Source organism: Chinchilla lanigera, unplaced genomic scaffold (genome assembly GCF_000276665.1).
Source record: "Chinchilla lanigera isolate Chin_1 unplaced genomic scaffold, ChiLan1.0 scaffold00074, whole genome shotgun sequence".
Lineage (NCBI taxonomy): Eukaryota > Metazoa > Chordata > Mammalia > Rodentia > Chinchillidae > Chinchilla > Chinchilla lanigera.
In genome coordinates, this window is record NW_004955475.1 from 449,243 (window position 1) to 467,487 (window position 18,245).

The 18,245-nt window shown below is 42.0% G+C and overlaps 1 protein-coding gene across 3 annotated transcripts in view; it reads right to left on the bottom strand.

Moving 5' to 3' along the window:
* Nucleotides 1-18,245, bottom strand: part of Smc1a (structural maintenance of chromosomes 1A) — a 46,815-nt gene that overhangs the window by 27,771 nt on the left and 799 nt on the right. Inside the window, exons 2-17 of one of the 3 annotated variants that reach the window (XM_005401493.1) lie at nt 17,442-17,601; nt 14,054-14,242; nt 13,831-13,943; nt 12,524-12,727; nt 12,202-12,440; nt 11,207-11,465; nt 10,972-11,112; nt 9,573-9,655; nt 9,201-9,408; nt 6,942-7,127; nt 6,670-6,849; nt 6,434-6,580; nt 6,201-6,338; nt 5,091-5,207; nt 4,878-4,984; nt 1,367-1,508 (exon numbers count right to left, since the gene is read on the bottom strand). In XM_005401493.1, coding sequence (XP_005401550.1) covers nt 1,367-1,508; nt 4,878-4,984; nt 5,091-5,207; nt 6,201-6,338; nt 6,434-6,580; nt 6,670-6,849; nt 6,942-7,127; nt 9,201-9,408; nt 9,573-9,655; nt 10,972-11,112; nt 11,207-11,465; nt 12,202-12,440; nt 12,524-12,727; nt 13,831-13,943; nt 14,054-14,228 — 2,439 coding nt within the window. In that variant the 5' untranslated portion in view covers nt 14,229-14,242; nt 17,442-17,601. Of the gene's footprint in view, nt 1-1,366; nt 1,509-4,877; nt 4,985-5,090; nt 5,208-6,200; nt 6,339-6,433; nt 6,581-6,669; nt 6,850-6,941; nt 7,128-9,200; nt 9,409-9,572; nt 9,656-10,971; nt 11,113-11,206; nt 11,466-12,201; nt 12,441-12,523; nt 12,728-13,830; nt 13,944-14,053; nt 14,243-16,785; nt 16,872-17,441; nt 17,602-18,245 lie in introns of those variants that run through there. The other 2 variants (XM_013502820.1, XM_005401492.2) reach the window with 2 other exon arrangements.

The window sequence follows — 18,245 nt, forward strand, 5'->3', positions numbered from 1 at the left end:
AATTGATTTTCCACTATTTCTTATGGCAAAAATATGTTCAGTTCTCAAACTTTTTGGTGTTCAAACACAAATCTGGAACAAATTGAGTTTGACCACCAAGGTATCACTGTATTGTGGATGGTGTAAAATAATGAAAATAACCAGTTAACCTAGTTCTTCAAGGTTCTTCAGGATATGGCGCTAACAGATTAGGGGATGAAATCATTACAGACATGCCCTAATTTCTTTGTACCTGAGATTAATTAAAAAGTACACTTGCTACTTTTTAAAAATTAAATTTTATTCATTTTGTGAGTACTTAATTTATGTTTGTCTTGGTTTTGGTAAGTGTTCTACATATATATTTAAGTAATATTAAAGATTTAAGCCTAGACTGGAGATTTTAAGGAACAGTTTTGCTTTAAAAAGAGTCTGTGCCCAGGGATGGTGGAGCACACCTGCAATCCCAGCACTCAGCAGGCTAAGGCAGGAGGATCACAGCAAATATGAAGCAAGCCTGGGCTACATCAGTGAGTTCAAGGCCAGCCAAACTACACAGAGATCCTATCTCAAAAAACCAAGCCAAACCAAACAAAAAAACCCAAACACCAAAAAAAAGTTTATGTACTCGACAGGGATGGTGACATACACCTGCAATCCCAGCACTCAGGAGGTTGAGGCAAGAGAATCACTGCAAGTTTGAGGCTAACTTGGACGACATTGTGAGTTCAATGCCAGCCTGAACTACACAGCAATACCTCATCCCACCCCCGTCCCCCAAAAATGAAACCAACAATAAAAAGGTCTGTGTACCATTAAGGTTTGAAGACCAGATCACTAGACTACACAAATACAAGATTCCAATACAATTTGCTAAATTCCCACTTGCCCAGGGGAACTGAATAGTTTTCAATTTGCAACTGCCAATAGTGCTTGTAATAAACATCAACCTGCTTGCACAAAGTTTTCACAATTCTGGTTATCTGTTCAGGTATTACTGGGTTACAGGGTATAAATGCACTCCAAAGACTGTTGGTGGATGGTGCCACATTACTGAAGAATACTGGTCTCCTGCACTAACTTTGGTATTCAGCATTGTTCTTTTAGTTTTAAGTCTTGGGTAATGTGATAGTAAAAGTATTATACTCAATTGTTGCTTTCATTTGCATTTCTCTAATATCTGATAAAGCTGAATTACTTGCATGTGTTTATAGGCTATTTGAATCTCTTGAATTGCTTATGCCATTTACTTATTTCTCCTCTATTTCGGTCTTGCTGTTTTTCTTATTGACTTAGATGAGAGTGTTATAAATTCTGGACATTATTCTTCTGTTTGTCACATCTATTCCAGCTTTTCTTCCTGTCTTTCAATTTTCTCTTTCCTTACCTTCTTAAGCTTTTCTATCTCATTTTCATCTTTTTTCACTGTCTGCTCCCACATGTGTACTTTATCCTGGTCTTCTTTCAGTTGGTTCTTTTCAAAATCCAACTGGATGCCCAAACGAGTCTTCTGATTCTCAAACTCCAAACTGTGAAGACAAAGGAGAACTAGGTGCAGGGCTCAGAGCATTTGCGTTACTTCTAAATTTCAGTCACCATCAGCTCATCCATTCATATATACACAAAACGGTTTCTAGACGTTGGAGAACGAAGTTCCTCAACCTAGTACCATGACATGGCACAAGGCACAGGAGACTGAGACAAACCCTGTTACCCCTTTAAGAACTGGAGACTCCAGAATATACCCAAGTCCCTAGTGGGCACAAAAAAGTCCATTTGAACCCAACCCACCAGTTACAGTTAACTCCTATTTTTTAAGCTTCTATGTACTTTACATACATTACCTCTAAACTTCAAATCAACAGTTCCACAAGTAATCATTATTATCCTAATTTTACAAAGGAAACAGGCTAAGAGGTAAAACGCCTTGCCAATACCACACAGCTACTAATCAGCACATATGAGGTTGGAAACCAATACTAACACGAAAACCCAGGCTTTTGTCCTTATATCATTTCAATATATTATAGTGGGTTAAGGGGGTGGGTTTTTCAACTCTACCACCTACTAGTCGTACGATCTCCATCAAGTTAGTTATATTATATTCTCTTTGCCCCAGAATCTTCATTTGTGGAAATGATAGAACTTACCTCAAAGTTAGTTACCAGATTTTCTTAATAAGTTAATATGTAAAAAGTCCTTAGATCCATGCTTGGCACACAGTAACGACTCAATAAATTTCAGTTATCATCATTGCCAGCTATACTAACTGCATTCAATTCATCTTTATGCCCAGATGCTTTGGTTCTGTCCATTATCCCAAACCTCTTTCTGAAGATTTTAGAGCCTCTTAAGGAGTAGAATTGGGGCAGTATAAGAACAGGGGAGAAGGGGCTGGGGATTTAGCTCAGTGGCACAGCGCCTGCCTGGCAAGCGCAAGGTTGTAAGTTCAATTCCTGATACCGGAGAAAAACCAAAAACCAAAAACCAAAAAACAAAACAAAACAAAAGAACAGGGGAGAAAATACTTGGATTCCTGTTGCCCATTCCCCCATCTCTTTTTTTTGTTTTTTTTTTCCGGTACTGGGAATCCAACTCACGACCTTGCGCTTGCCAGGCAGGCGCTGTGCCGCTGAGCTAAATCCCCAGCCCCTCCATTCCCCCATCTCTTTAGAACCTCAGCACAGGTAACCAGCACAGACATTAGCAAGCCAGGCAGGATTAACTTCCAACTGCCCTTCCAATCCACAATATGGTGTGATAGATGTAGCCAGATGTCATGCTAGCAGCTTAAACCTATTATTGTAGCCACTATAATCCAAATGGAATGTAATTAACTCTGTAATTTTGAGCTATGCAATTTTAAGTCCAATCTCCTAAGTATGATTCACAAAGCCCTCTGTGATCTGGCCCCTGCTGACCTTGTTTTTATGCTGCAGACATTCAAAACTACTTAGTATCCAGAACAAGGCATACCCTCTCACACCTCCAAGCATGCTGTTCTCACTGCTTGGACTTCCCTTCTTCTGTAGCTGCTTGGCTGGCTAAATTCCATTCACTCTTTAAGATTATAGTTCATCGGTTCTTGTTCTGTAAATCCTTTCCTGATGATTCAGAGCAGGTTTTTAGTTTCTATTACGTTTTCTTGGGTTTCTCCTTTTAGAGCTTCAGTTGCTTAGCTGAGATAATCAAACCCCACAGCACACTACACACTTATCACCACTATCTATGCAAGATCCTTGCCTTGTCTCCTTTGTTTCAATCCCTAATGTCTACCCCATTACCTTTTATCCTTCTTACTTTCCAGTTAATAATGTTCATATTTCTCCATGTAATTGTATATAAATCTATTTTTGCCTTGAAATGCTCCCACAGTATTCCAGTCTGTACATTTATCACATTTAATTTATACTTTCCTCCAGTGATGGCCATTTACATTGCCAAAAACATTCCATGAACACAGATTATGCCAAGATAAACAATTCTAAATGTGTCTCTTTATGTGATTATGTGGCAAGACTCCTTTCTGGAACATAACTCATAAAGTGTGTGAGCCTGTGTGTAATCTTCACATACTAAAGAGGACATATGTAGACCTATTTTACCAAATACTGCTAGACTGATTTTAACTTGCATTTCTCTGATTAGGACATTGAACATCAATTTCTACAGTTGTTAGCCATTTGAGTTTCTCTTTCCGTGAAATGCCAACTACATCCTCTGCCCATTTTTCTATTAAGTCTCTTTCTTGGTGTTGTTTTTTATTTTTCCTTATGATTTGCAGGTCTTTAAAAATGTCCTCTGTATTTTCTATCTACCTCAGTTATACCATCAATCACACTGTTTTGAAATTGTTGACCTGCTTGCTTCCCCAAGCACTCCAAAAATTCCTTAAGATAAAGACTCTAATTCAATTCTATATCCTGTGAGCCTGGCTTGTGGCTGGGGAGCAAAAAGTATTTATTGTATGGGTAAAGGGCAAGACAAACTGTTTAATGAAACCTGGGTCCAGGGGATAACCTCCTTCAACAGTGACTGCCATCTTTCCCATCTTCCCTGCCCTTCTCCAATACCTAGCATACGACAACCTGGCACAAGGTGGGCATTCAAGAAAGACTGACTGACTGACTGAATGAACTAAAGTGAAGAAAGGAGAAGCTTGTTTTGTTCTTGCTATTCCTCAAACTAGCTCAAACTCACGGGTGTTCTACTGTCCTGTATTTCCTTGCTGAAAGAAACTGTCAGTGAGGCATTGGTTCATTAGTTTTGTATGTCTATATGTGTTTTCATGAGAAACTACATTGAAGATATCAATATGTAATACAATAAGCATTGTTAATTCCCTACCACTCTGTTTGTAACTCTGTAATATCTGTACTGATCCTATGCTATTTTGTAAAATGTTGTCGGTCTGTTAGTATTTTCCTCCTTTAATTTCTAAAATAAAAAAAAAAAACAAAAAAACACTAGCTCAAACTAGAACTCCCCTGCCACATGTACACATCAGGATATAACATAAAAGGGAATGTTTATTGCTCTTAATAGGTGCTAAGTATTGTGCTAAATACTTCACAGGGATTATTTCATCTGATCCTCCCAACAATGTCATGAGATAGGTAACATTACTATCTCAACTTATGGAAACTGGTTTGGAGAAGGCAAGTCACTGCCCAAAGTGAGTTGTGGGGTAGGGACTGTAATCTAGTGGGTAAGATGGCACTCTTATCCACTATTCTATGGCATACCACCCATCACCTCCCTGGTTTCCTTACCTACAATAAATTACTGTGATTCTAAGAGTTGGTCCCTGCCTTACGACTACATCTGACTTTCAAAGATGTCAAGCTGGATGGAGGCTCAAGGGCATCTCAGTATCTTCTAACAATACTTCCACCTACCGCTTTTTGGCAATTTCATTCTGCCGCTTCACTTTCTCTTCCTCAAATTCTCGGATATTGCGTACACCAATCTCTCGACAAAACTCTTCAAACACCTCATCCTCCACCTGAGGGAAAAAGCCAGGGAATGCAGAGGTCCTCTTGGTCAGAGTTCTGCTTCTAATCCCAGTCTTGCCCTGATACATATGCTGGCATGGCTCACCCCCTACCAACCTGATTCATCTTCTCCTTTAAGTCTTTCATTTCCCTCTCTCGGCTCTGGATGATCCGCTTGATGTCATTAATTCGAGGTCCGAAGTTGGCCAGCTCACTCTCCAGCTTGGACTTTTCCTATAGACAATGGGTTAAAAGACAAGAGATGAGGGTCCATGGAAGGAGAGAGCTACACTGACTGTACTGGCCCCATGGCCAGGGAAAGCTAGCTCTCCACACACTGATAAAACAAAACTTAAGACCACTACTCTAGTCAATTCTCTATTATTTCTCACTGGAACCATGTGACTGGAGCCTTGGACTCCTCTCTGGACTTCAGGTCAGCCAGCTTCAATCCACAAGGCTGAGTGCAAAGAAACATCATTAGTTATAGGTCTGCAACCCTTATCTATAACACCTGGGACCAGATATGTTTTAGAATCTTGGCTTTTTTTTTAGAAAAAGGTAAAATTATATATACACACACTACGTATTATAGAACACCTCCAGGGTAAACTGGGGAAGCACCCCATAATAAAAAAACACATTTAATGTACCTAAAAGAATACTTCCATCTATAAGGATTAAATGCTTGAAGCTCACTTTTAGTTGACTTTTAGAAGTTAAAGTATTTGAATGAATTATTCTAATAATAGCATCTTATATTTACTGAGCATCTACTACTAAAAGCATTTCCAGATATTAACTCATTCCATTTTGTAATGAACCTATAAGGTAGGTATTAATTCCACTCTTTTTTTGGGGGGGCGGGGATACACAGTGTCTTGTTAAATAGTTCAGGATGGCCTTGAACTTACTATGTAGCCCAGGCTGGCCCCACACTGGCAGCAATCCTCCTACCTCAGCTGGGACTATGGGCATGTGCCACATCTGGTTAAGTCTACTCTCACAGATAAAGGTGAGAAAAGCAACACTAAGAGGTTAAATAACTTGCCTATTGTCACACTCAAGGCTAAGCTAAGATCTGAAATCCTGGCTATCGAATGCTATGCTCTGCTTGGTTTGCTAGAAGAAGGTGGGAAGAAGAGTGTGGTATTCCCTACCCACAAAAAACTTAGGCCAGGAATGTGAGGATGGCCTTAGAGGACAGGGCTGAATGCCAGGCCCCACCTGGAGATTCAGTGCCAGATGCCGTGTCTTGGTCTGTTCTAGGTCACTCTGTGAGTACTTGAGCCGCATCTGTAGTCCATGGGCCTGAGACTGCACCTGACGCAGTTCTGCCTCTTTCCGTTTTGCCTTTACCTGCTCCTGTATGGGACAAGAAAGAAGAGCTCAGTGGTAAGAAGGTGCCCAAGCTGGCTCAGGACTCCTGCTCCTAGGGATCAGCACTGCCTATGGCTTACTTTTAGTTCCTCTGTCAACCGCTCCTTTTTCTCTTTCAACTTGTCTACTGCTTTTTCATCCCAGCGCCGTGCTTTAGCCTTCAAGTCACTGGCCCCACCAGAGATGACTCCTGACTTCTGGAACAGGGTCCCATCCAATGCTACTGTCTACACATAGTAGGAAGAAGAGAGAAGCTGAACAGAAAATCTCCAGTACTGAGCCCGTCTAGCTCCAACCTGGGCAAGGGAATCCACACCTTGTGGCGCTGATGCCCTCCAAAGGCAATGCGGCGGGCATCCTCCACGTTGTCACAGACAAGGGCATTGCCACAAGCATACTGCAGAGCTTTTTTAATGTGAGGTGGCTCATAGCGAATCACATCAATCACTAGCTTGGCCCCCTTCAGCTCCCGGAGTTTCTCATCTGTAGGTTTCACCTGTAGAGAGAAGCTTAGTAAGTGGTAGAACATAAAAAGCTAAAGGGAGGGGCGGTCAAACTCAACCCTAACCCCATCCCCTCAAGGCTCACCTCCAGGTAGTCAAGAGGCAAGAAGGTCTCAGGCTCCCCACGCTGCTCCTTGATATACTGAATACAATCCCGGCCTGTCTTCTCTGAGTCTACAATAATGGCATCCATGTTCTTGCCCAAAACCTTGGTCACAGCAATCTGATACTTCTTTTGTGTGGGCTGGCAGAGGTCAATGAGGCGGCCATACTGAGTGAAGGAGGAAGGCAAAACAGAAACAAGAGGCTTTTGGGAACTGGTTTAGGAATCTCAATTACCAGCTTGAAAGACGGGCAAGCTAAAATCTGTATTAGGAGGAGTGAACACAACTATACTGCCTAGTGGTCAAACTAGCCTGCTAATTCTGCACCTGTGTAACCCTACCCTTTATGAATGGGAATGGACTGAGGGAAAGCAGCCACAAGACTATTATTGCTGCCTGTAATCTAGACTAGTACAGTGGTCAATTCCTACGTTCCTTCCAAAGATGGAAAAGTCTGGGTAATAGAAGGAGTCTAAAGGAATGAATAAATGGGTCACATAAGGTGAGAAAACCAGTATTACATCAACATTTTGAAAGAGGCTCAGAGCAAGAGATGACACTGTTTTCTGGCTCAATTATACCGGATATCCAAAAGGCTAAAGCTGTAGGTTTTTCAAGACTAACCTTGCTTTTGGGACCTGACAAGACTGAATTGACTACTATAAACCTGAGTAGCCTGACCCAGGGAGACATTTTCATGTGATATAACTGACTAGATTAATTACTAATTAATGACTGAATAGGATTCTAGTAATGTGTGTGTGTATATACATACATATATACGTATGTATTTTTTTTTTTTTTTTGGAGATAGGGTCTTCCTATGTAATTCAGGTTGGCCTTGAACTCACTGTGTAGCCCAGGCTGGCCTTGAACTCAAGGTGATCCTCCTGCTTCAGCCTCCCGAGTATTAGGATTTCAGGTGTGTACCTCTATGCCTGGCTGTGCCAGTATAATTTGACTTATATGATTGTTACGATATGTGTGAAGACCAGGAGTGGACTATGATATTGTGAAATAAATATTTAGCCTTCATTCTTAGTTTCTGACTCATAGCTCCAAAAACTGAGGTGATAACAGTAAGTTCACTGATCACTGGCCACTCCTAGGTAGCTAAGCTTTAGGATGGGAGCTAGTCAAAGACCAAAGCAAGATTAGACAGTTGGGACTTTCAGTGCCACTCCATCCCCACTCTCAACCTATGGGTAGGAAAGAAGGGCTGAAGTTTGCCTTGATCAACAATGGCCAATGATTTGATCAGTAATGCCTACATATTGAAGCTTCCATAAAAATCTAAAAGCTCTGTGTTTGGGAGGTTTCCAGACAGGCGAACAAGATGAGGTACCTAGAGGGTGGTGTATTCGGAACAGGCATAGAAACTCCATGCCCCTTCTATACCTCACACTATATATCAGTCCCATCTGGCTATCCATCTGTATCCTTTGCAACATCCTTTATAATAAATGGGTAAACCTAAGTGATTCCCTAAGTTCTGTGAGCTACTCTAGCAAACTAATCAAACCCAGGGAGGGGATCATGGGAAACCAATTTATCACAAGCCAGAACCACAGACTACAACCAGATGCTTGCAACTGGTATCTGAAGTAGGGACAGTCTTGTAGGACCAAATTCTTAACCTGTTGTGTCTGACGCTGGTGTTTACCAGAGAATCACTTGGTAAGTGGAGAAAAATCCCCACACATCTGATATCAGGAGCAAAGTGCTGTATTGGTTACATGAGAATAGGAAAAGCATTGCAGTTTCTTCCCGTCTCACAGAGGAATACAGCCTTCATGCTATTGAGAAAAGAGTTTGTTCTGGCTCCCAAGCAAAGACTTCAGGCCATCATGTCTGAATCCAAAACCACCTTTGCACATCTCACTTTTATCTATTCTCATAAGCACTCAGCAAAATAAATATCCTATCAGTTCTATTCTTCCATCCCTCAAAACCAAGTGTAGTTCCCTAAGAATTATCAGGTGCAGAGACTGACACTAATTCATACTTATCTCCCCAGCAGTGCTCAGAGGAGTGACCAGGAAATACGTGTGGAACTAATTATGTTGAACCCAAGGATAGGATAACATAGAGATAATATTTGAGGAACTTGGGAACTCAGAATTGGGGGAAAGAGGCCCAACTAGAAAAGTATGAGTAACCTTGTCTTCACAGGGTTGCTGTGAAAATCACGATAGCGAGTGCAAGGAAGGGCTTAGGAAAAGTCCACCCTCCAGTCTTACCACAGAGCCAGGGTAAAGACGCTTGATGCTTTCCATTATCTCTGCCTTTCGCTGCTGGCGGCTACTCTCCTGGCGATCAATACGGGCATCCCCCAACTGCTCCATCACCTGGTTCAGCTCCTTATTGATCTCATCAATCCGCCGCTTGGCCATCTCCACTTCCTCTGTGAGCTCTCCTTCTAACTTCTTCTGCTCCTCTAGGGATTGCCTGTAAAAGGAGAACACAGAGCACAGATACGGTGAGAGATAATATGCTATGAGATAATACTGTATTCCGGGTTAAGAGACTCTGGCAGTCCTACTTGAAGAGGGACAGAACAAGTGTGGAAGAACAGGCATAGAAAAAAAGGGAAAGGTTACAGAGTCACATACTTGCTAGTGGTGATGTATTCCTCCAGCTTCTCAATCCGCTTCTGATTCTCTTCAATCTCCCGCAGCTTTTGCTTGATCTTGGCCTAGGTAACAAATATATTCCATTACCAGCGGATCCAGGTAACTCTAAGATCATGAAACACTGGCTTATACTCCCTCATTTGCCTGACCCTCCAAGAGCTCAAAAGTCCAGGACAATCTGTCACTAATGTAGAAAGCCTCCTTAAAAAGCAAGACACACAGATTCTATCCAATTTGGTCTGCTAACTGACAGGGGCCTTCCAGGGCTCCAGAACATAAGTACTGTACACAGCCCAGGCTTCCTCACTAGTCAGAGAAGCGCAAACAAAGGTAAAACCAAACCTCACAAGCCTTTCTGAATCTGTTTTCTCATCTGTAAAATGTAAGTAATTTGCATTTCACAGAATGCATATTAAGTACTAAATAAAAGGTAGCTATTAATATTAATGCCACCAACATATTATCTTGAGTATTTAAATGCACAACTGAGCAGAATGCCTGGAACACTGTAGGATCTTGGAGAAATACAACAACTATCATCATCATCATCATCATCATCATCAATATTACAGTCAGTGGTGCCTGCCCAGCAGGTGGCTAAATTTACCAGGGCTGACTCAGCACATGCCCAGAATAGGGGGCTGGGACACAGGTTAGGAGGCAGGGTAATGGGAGGCTCCCCTGAGGAGAGGTGGCCTTGTCCTTGCACAGAAGGCACAGGAGCCAGGGAGGGCGGGCAAAGAAAGGAGGACCTGGAGCCAGAGCCAGGGTAGCTTGGACTTATTGAGCACCTACTGTGTGCCAGGCACTGTGCTAGGTGCTGTACACACATTACTGCGTGAAATCCTCACAACCCTATGAGGTAGGTGTTTATAAACCCCCATTTGACAGATGAGGCTCAGGGAGGTGAAGTGATTTGGCCAAATTCAAATGGCTAGTAAATGGCAGAGACAGGAGGCAGCCAGGATCACAGACCTAAAAAAAAAAGAAAGACAGCAAGTGAAATATAACTGGTAAGAGTATGAGTTTTAGAGCTAGATTAACAATCTATCTCCACTACTGAATATTACACAACCTTAGGCAAATCATTTCACCTCTTTGCTATAGTTTCTTTATGTGAAAAGTAGGGATAATAGTAGCCATACCATAAATGTAGTCATAAATGAAGAATTAAATGAGTGAATGTAAAGAACAGTGCCTAGCACACAGTAAGTACTCAACAGACAATTATCATTTCCATTTCTAGGAAACATCATCCCTAATTTTTTTTTTTTTTTTTGGTGCACAGAATTAAATCAGGGCCTTACACACATAGAATTCACACTCTTCCACTGAGCTACATTACCAGTCCCCAGACCTAATCTCAACTCTTACCCACCTCTGTTTCTACTTTCTTCCGCTCTTCCAGATCTAGACGGTCCTGGTCAGCTTTCTGGTCTCGATTGAACTTCTCTAGTTCCTGGGCCAAAGTAGCTGCTCTCTTGCTGGCTTCTTCTTTCAACCGGTGGTATTTCTTCACCTGTGTGAGGGACATGAAAGGAAGACAGGGATGACTAAGTCAGTCCACGTTATCCCTGTGATCTCCTTCCCAAACCAACCCTCCCAAGGCTTACCTGATTTTCCTCCAGGGTCAAATCTCTGCCTTGACTCTGACTCTCCTCTTCCATTCGTTCCTCGAACTCCTGCCGGGCCTTCTCCACTGACAGCATTTCCTTCTCCAGCTCATCCATGTCACCTTTACGTTTCTTATAGTGTTTCTGAGCATTCTGCAGAGACTTTTTGGCTGCTTCCAATTTCTTGATTTTGTGGGAAGTATTTTCTTTGGCTTTAATGTACTGAGGCCGCTTCTGATTCAGCTCAGAATCCTTCTCCCTTGTGCCAGAGGGAAAGAGGACAACCAGTTAGCACTGTGGAAAAAAGGTGGGGTCCCACTCATTTTACCCAAAGAAAGCAGGGCCTGAGCCCTACGGTCAACTTTTTTTTTTTTTTTTTCTGGTACCGGGAACCGAACTCACGACCTTGCGCTTGCCAGGCAGGCGCTTTTGCCGCTGAGCTAAATCCCCAGTCCACCTACGGTCAACTTTAAGGAATCTCCTAAAAGACTATGGGTCTGATGCCCCCGTAGATCCTCAAAAAGGGGGCAATCCAATCATTCCCTGGAAACTACAGCTGCAGCCTGGCATTCTAGCCACTAGGTAAGGCAAGCTACCACCCCTGCTAGACTAGGTTCCTCACTGACTCCCCAAAATAACCTGTGTTTATTAAGTTGTCCGTCATCTCATTTAACCATTTCAAATTTCTATCCTTTAAGCATCTAATTTTAGTTTTCCTTTGCTAGGATGGCCTTCTCGGTCACTCCAATGACTGGGCCTCCCATAGCTTCCTCTCACTTGGCAAGGACAGTTCTCCAAGTTCTCCTTCCTGAGTATCTGCCTACCCAGAGCATGAGAATTTAAATATTCTACTTGTCACAAATGCAAGGCATTTATACTGAAGCTGGCCAAATCAACTCAAGGAGAAGATAGAGAATTAATACAAGCACTGGAATTTAGGCTCAGAGGAGCCCCCAGCACAGCCTCTTAGTTTCTCACTGAGGTTTGACTCTTACTTGATCTCCTTTTCAATCTGCTGCTGCTCCCGCATCATTTTGCCCAGCTCCTTCTTCTTCTCTTTTAGCTCATCCTCAACCTTGTCCATACGCTTCTTGTCCTTCTCAATTTCCTTGTTCTTTGAGGCTAGTTCCTTGTTGAGTTTTTCAATTTCTACTTCATTATGGTAAAGCTTAAACAGCTGCAGCTGTACCTGAGCTCGTACCACCTCATCCTTCAGGCGCTGGTAGCGGTCTGCCTGTAAAAATTGGAATGGCAACAGTGGTAAGGCACTGGCTCCATCCTGGTCCCTCAGAGCCAAGAGGCAGCCTAGCCACCTACCTCTTCTTTCTCTTGTTTAGCCTCCTTGCGTTCAGCTGCTATGTTTTTCTTACGATGATAATTAAACTGCGTATCCTCTTCAGCCTTCACCATTTCCTTCTTTCGCTTATCATATTCCTGGGCCAGCTCCCCAGAGCGACTGATCTCTTCAAACAGAGCTGTCCTCTCTTTAGGGTTCTTCATGGCAATAGATTCCACAGCACCCTAATAAAGATCAAAACACTCCCATTTAGACCCTAGCAAGCTCAGTTGCCTGTGCCCACTTACTAATTATTTAGAAAAGATTCTCTGATCCTGATCCCCTTCCTCCAACTGGTACCACATTTCACACAGGGCTTAGAGCAGAAGAGGGAACCGAAGAGACAGACACAAAGATAACAGTGTGTTATGTGTAGTGACAGAAGGAGCACAGAAGAAGGAGTAAATGAAGCCTGGGGGGAGGGTGGGAGACTGGTAAGGATGTCTATCTGGGAAACTTTTCTGAAAGTCACACGAGTTTGGAAGATGGAAAAAACTAGTCAAGAAAATAAAAAAGGAGGTTGGGGATATAACACTTGCATAGTATATGTGAGGCCCTTGGTTTGAGACCCATAACTGGGAGGAGCTAGAATTCAAAAAGCCGAAGGGAAGGGAAAGGAAAGGAGGAAGAAAGAGAGAAAATGTTATCCCACATAGAAGAAAACTAATATGTAAGTACCTGCACGTCAAAGACAGCAGGTGAATTTAGGAAACTGCAAATGGTTTAATTAGGCTGGAATGTAAGGTGAGAGAGAGTTACTGGCAGATAAGGCTAGAAAGGTGAGCAAGAACCAAATGACAATGTTTCTTGAATGACAGGTTTAAGAGTTTGGATTTTTATCCTAAGGTAATACCTGCCAAACTTCAAGCCTGGTAAAACACAAACAGCTGAGCCCTACCCCATAGTCTCTTCAGTCCATAGGTCTAGAATGGGGCCTGAGAATGCATTTGTTACACAGTCCCAGGAAGTATAGACACTTCCATTCTGGGGACTATAATTTAAAAACAACCACTGTAAAACAAGCAGTCACTAAAATGCTTTACAGAAAGAAGGGACAGAAACAGATTTGTGTTCTTACAAAATGAAGCCGGAGGATGAACTAGAAGAGGCCAGACTGAAATCAAGAAACCCACCAAGGAAGGTGCTACATTAGTTTGTGGGAGAGATGAAACATGAGGTAGAACAGGCCTAGGAGAGATGGGACAAGGGCTAACAAAAGTAGATAGCCAGCCAATCACTGTTTAAAATACACACCTGAAAAAGAAAGAAAAAAAAAGAAAATGCACACCTGGAAGACGAGGAAGTTACGAGCTTTGATGAGAATGCCCAGCTTCTCTAATTCCTCACTGTACTCATGTAGCTGAACCACTTTGTTGTTGATCTTGTACTCAGATGAGCCACCTGTAAGAAAATGCGTGAACTGATGAAGGTCAGGCCTTCCTCCTATCCTGGCAACGAGTCTAACCACCTCCTAGCACACTAGGAAAGATTTCCCAACCAGGCTTACCCACCTACAATGACACGGGCAAAGGTGCGGTCTTCAGCACCCTCCTCAGAGTAGACCATGCTGACAAAAGCTCGATTAGCAGCTGGCTTGCCCACAGGAGCTCCATGGATTAGGTCCCGCAGGGTCTTTACTCGCAGATTGCTCGTTTTTTCACCTAGCACAAAGCTGATAGCATCCATGAGATTTGACTTACCTAAGAGGAGGGGACAAAGCAGAGGAGTGAAAATCAGAAAGAAAGGAAATGGAGAAGGAGTCACTGAGAGGAATAGATACGTTCTTTATTCACTCAGTGCACGGATTAATGGGAGAAAATTGCCTCTGCCCTCATAAAAATTGGGCCAAGCAAAGCTCTGGGTCAAAGACTAAAAAAAACAGCCCTCTTGCTGTTATTACTTATTGCATCCAGAAACTAGAACTCCCTAAGAGTATATTCATAAGAATGGGCTGTTCTGCAACCTTTAACAACACAGGCAAATAACCATGAACACAAAATAAGAAAGATATAAAAGTCTATTTAGTTTGGTCTCAACAATGCCAGGCATGGTGGCGCACACCTGTAAATCCCAGCACTCGTGAGGCTGAGGCAGGAGGATCATTGTGAATTTAAGAGCAGCCTGGGCTACAAAGTGAACTCAAGGCCGGCCTGAACTGCGTAGTGAGACCCTGTCTCAAAAAGACAGAAAAAAGCCGGGCATGGTGGTGCATGCCTGTAATCCCAGCATTCGGGAGGCTGAGGTGGGAGGATCGTTGCGAGTTCGAGACCAACCTGGGCTACAAAGTGAGCTCAAGGACAGCATGAACTACGTAGCGAGACCCTGTCTCAAAAAGACAGAAAAAATAAATAAATAAATAAAAATACATATATTTAAAAAATGTAAAAACAAAAAATGGGCTAGTAAAAAAGGGGAAATAAGGGTTTCTTTTTAATTTCAGTGTTGCAAAATGAAAAAGTTGTGGAGATCTATTGCATAACAATGTGAATATAACACTAGTGAGCTCATACACTTAAAAGTGGTTAATTTAGCAAATTTTATATGTGTTTTACTATAATTTTTTAAAAGGGCATATGCCAGTTATGATACAATATGAAGCACCCTAGAACAAGCGTGGTAGCATATGTTTTTAACCTTAGCACTCCAAAGGCTGAGACAGGAGGACTGCCACAAGTTCAAGGCCAGCCTGAAGTACAAAATGAGACCCTGTCTCAACACAACAACAAAAATAAAAAGAGCCACCACACAACCCTATATGAAGCACCCAGCATCAGCTACAAAGTATCTTCCTCAAAATACTTAACCTGAATCTAAATAAGCTTTTCAACCTAAATTCTATTTTCTAGAAAATACAGTAGAGAGAGAAACCAAATAAATGTTACTATGAGGAAACCTTAGGACAAAAACAGAAAGTGAGATAGTCAACAGCACTTGCCTAGTATGCTCAAGACCCTAGGTTATATCCCTAGCATAGCCCTCATAAAAAGGTTAATGTCTAAAAGAAAATGGGAGAACCATTACAGAACATAGGAAATTATTGAGATACATTAAGTGCCCCACTTATGAACGAGTTCCATTCTGGGACAATGCTGGCAATCCAATAAAGTGAATCTTATGCAATAGATCTGTGAATCTTATATAGTACACCTAGAAAGTTCACAACTGGAATGTTTATCAGTCAAGGACTTACTGTAAACAGACGCAGTGTGTGAACTCTGGATTCTGGTTCAAAAATAAAAGAGAAAAGTATTTAAGGGTGAAATGTCATCAAGTCTGCAATTTACTTTCCAATAATTAAGCGAAATACATATTTGCAAATTTTCATAATAAAAACTTGGGGAGAAGAGAAGGTATAGAAAAATACATGAAAATGTAAACCATATAACTGCAATTGCTTCTGAGAAGGAAACACAGTAACTGACGTCAGGGGAGAATCTCTTACATAGTGCCATCCTTTGGCATTTTCTAAATGTTTTTATTGTGTGTGTTTCAACTATACAAATAAAATGAGGATTTTGTTTTTGTAATACTGGGGATTGAACCCAGGGCCTTGGCTCTAAGCTACATCCCAAGTCCTTTTTATTTTGAGACAGGGTTTAAGTTTCCTAGGCAGGACTTGAACTTGCAACCCTACTGCTTCAGCCTCCCAGAATGTTGGGACTACAGGTGTGCACCATCCCATTCAGTTTATCAATCAGTGTTTTAAAATAAAGAGTGGCTATCTTTTCAGTACTAGTGTTAGTTTTATTTTCTTAATATTAGAATCAAAAGAACGGACATTTTTTAAAAGTTTAGACTGGTATTAGAGGATGAGAAGGTACAGTTTATTCTACAAATTCTACCTCAGGATTCTCCCCATTCATGTTATATGACTGAACTGAGGATCTGATGTCCAATGCCATTCTACCCAACCATAAAAACGGTCCTTCCATGGAAGCAGAGAAAAGTCATTAAGACTTTGGGCCCAGGTGTGGTAGTGCATGCCTATATTTCCAGCTACTTGGGGGACTGAGGCACTGTTGCAAGTTCAAGGCCAGCCTGGCCAACTGGAGGGGTGGGGTGTGGTTTAGGGGCAGACCACATGCACAGCATGCAAAAGATCCTGCCTTAAGCACCAGAACAGAGAAAAGTGGGGGGGGGGCTTGTATAGCAGACCTAAACCAGTTCTAATACTAGTTTCACTATTTCTTAGCTGGTATCCCCTCCCCTGATCTGGAAAAAAAAACGAAAAAAGACAACTTACAGTTCTAAAAACTGAATGGCACATTCTTTTGGAGTAGGAGGAACACAGGCCTTGAAGTATGACAGGCATGGGTTCTAATCCTGGCTCTGAAAACCACAGGCAAATTATTATACCTCTGTATCTCAGTCTCCCCAGGTATAAAGTGAAGGCTTTATTAGGTGTAAAGTATGTGCTTTGGATTCGATCTCCAGAATCAAAAATGAAAAATACAATAAAATAAATGGTAAGAGTTCCAATGAAGTACCTGGCATACAACAGATGTTCAATAAAGCACAGACCTATCCTAACCCAAGTCTGGACTGAGTTGTCTCACCCATTACAGACTAGCACATCACACAAACCAGGAGTCAGTCTTTTAGACACCAATTTCCAATCTCTGGGCTTCTCCCATAATCTCCAGGGAAGACAAGAACATCTCACAACCAAAAGCCTTTACACAATCATTCAACATTTTAAACATTTTTATAATACATAGTATATACAGTACACCAATAAAATGTTTCAAGGAATGTCTTCTTTAGAGCATTCACAGACCAGTTACGAAGACGCAAAAACATACATCAGAAGTACAAGAACAGAAAAAAATAAACATTAATGTGTACAAAGAGTCTACTGTGCCAGAGAGGAAGAGAGACTAAGTAGGAATCAAGGCATACCTCGTAGAGGTAGACTTGAAGAATGGGGCAGGAGGTAGTCCGACCAAGGGCATTTTTAGAACAGCTGGATATACAAATCTACCAATGTTGAGGGGACTGAATGCCAAAAGGTGCATCCTGGCTTTTTCCACAGGGGCCGCAACACCAGAACCCTAAGAAACTGGGTAGAGTTCCATGCATTAACCCTCTAGGCCAGTGGTTCTCAAACGACCTGAAAAGGGGAAGTAATTTTGTGCTCCGTCCTCTCACAACAGGCAATGTAAGGAGACATTTTTGTCAGTCATACTTGGGAAGGAGTGCTGTCATTTAGGGGTAAAAGCCAGGGATGCTGCAAAGCACACAATGCATAGGACCAGCCCTACAACAAAGATTTCTCTCATTGATGTGCCAATGTGGAGAGCCCGTGCTCTAAGCAGAGATCCAAACTCAGGCGAGACTCCAAGGAAGGTATTTAGTGTGAGTTACTTCACAGCAAGGGCAGGCTCTTGGGCTAGAAAATGAGTGGAGATCACAGCAGGATTCCCAATAGACCACTTCTGGGTACACGGAGTACCGTATGGAAATCAGGAATGAAGCTATGAAATAGACATTACCGGTAAAGTGACCACCCAAGTAACTCTCACACTCACATGTCCCATTTCCCGCACATCCTAAAAGTATCTTACTTTCTCCTTCACCTTCTTCCCCCTCTTATAATTTCCATGAGAACATGGATTTGGTTTATTCTGTTCTCTGCTATTCCCCAACTTGAACAACTCCTGATGAACATTAAGAGCATTAAAAAAATCTGGAAGGTGAATGACT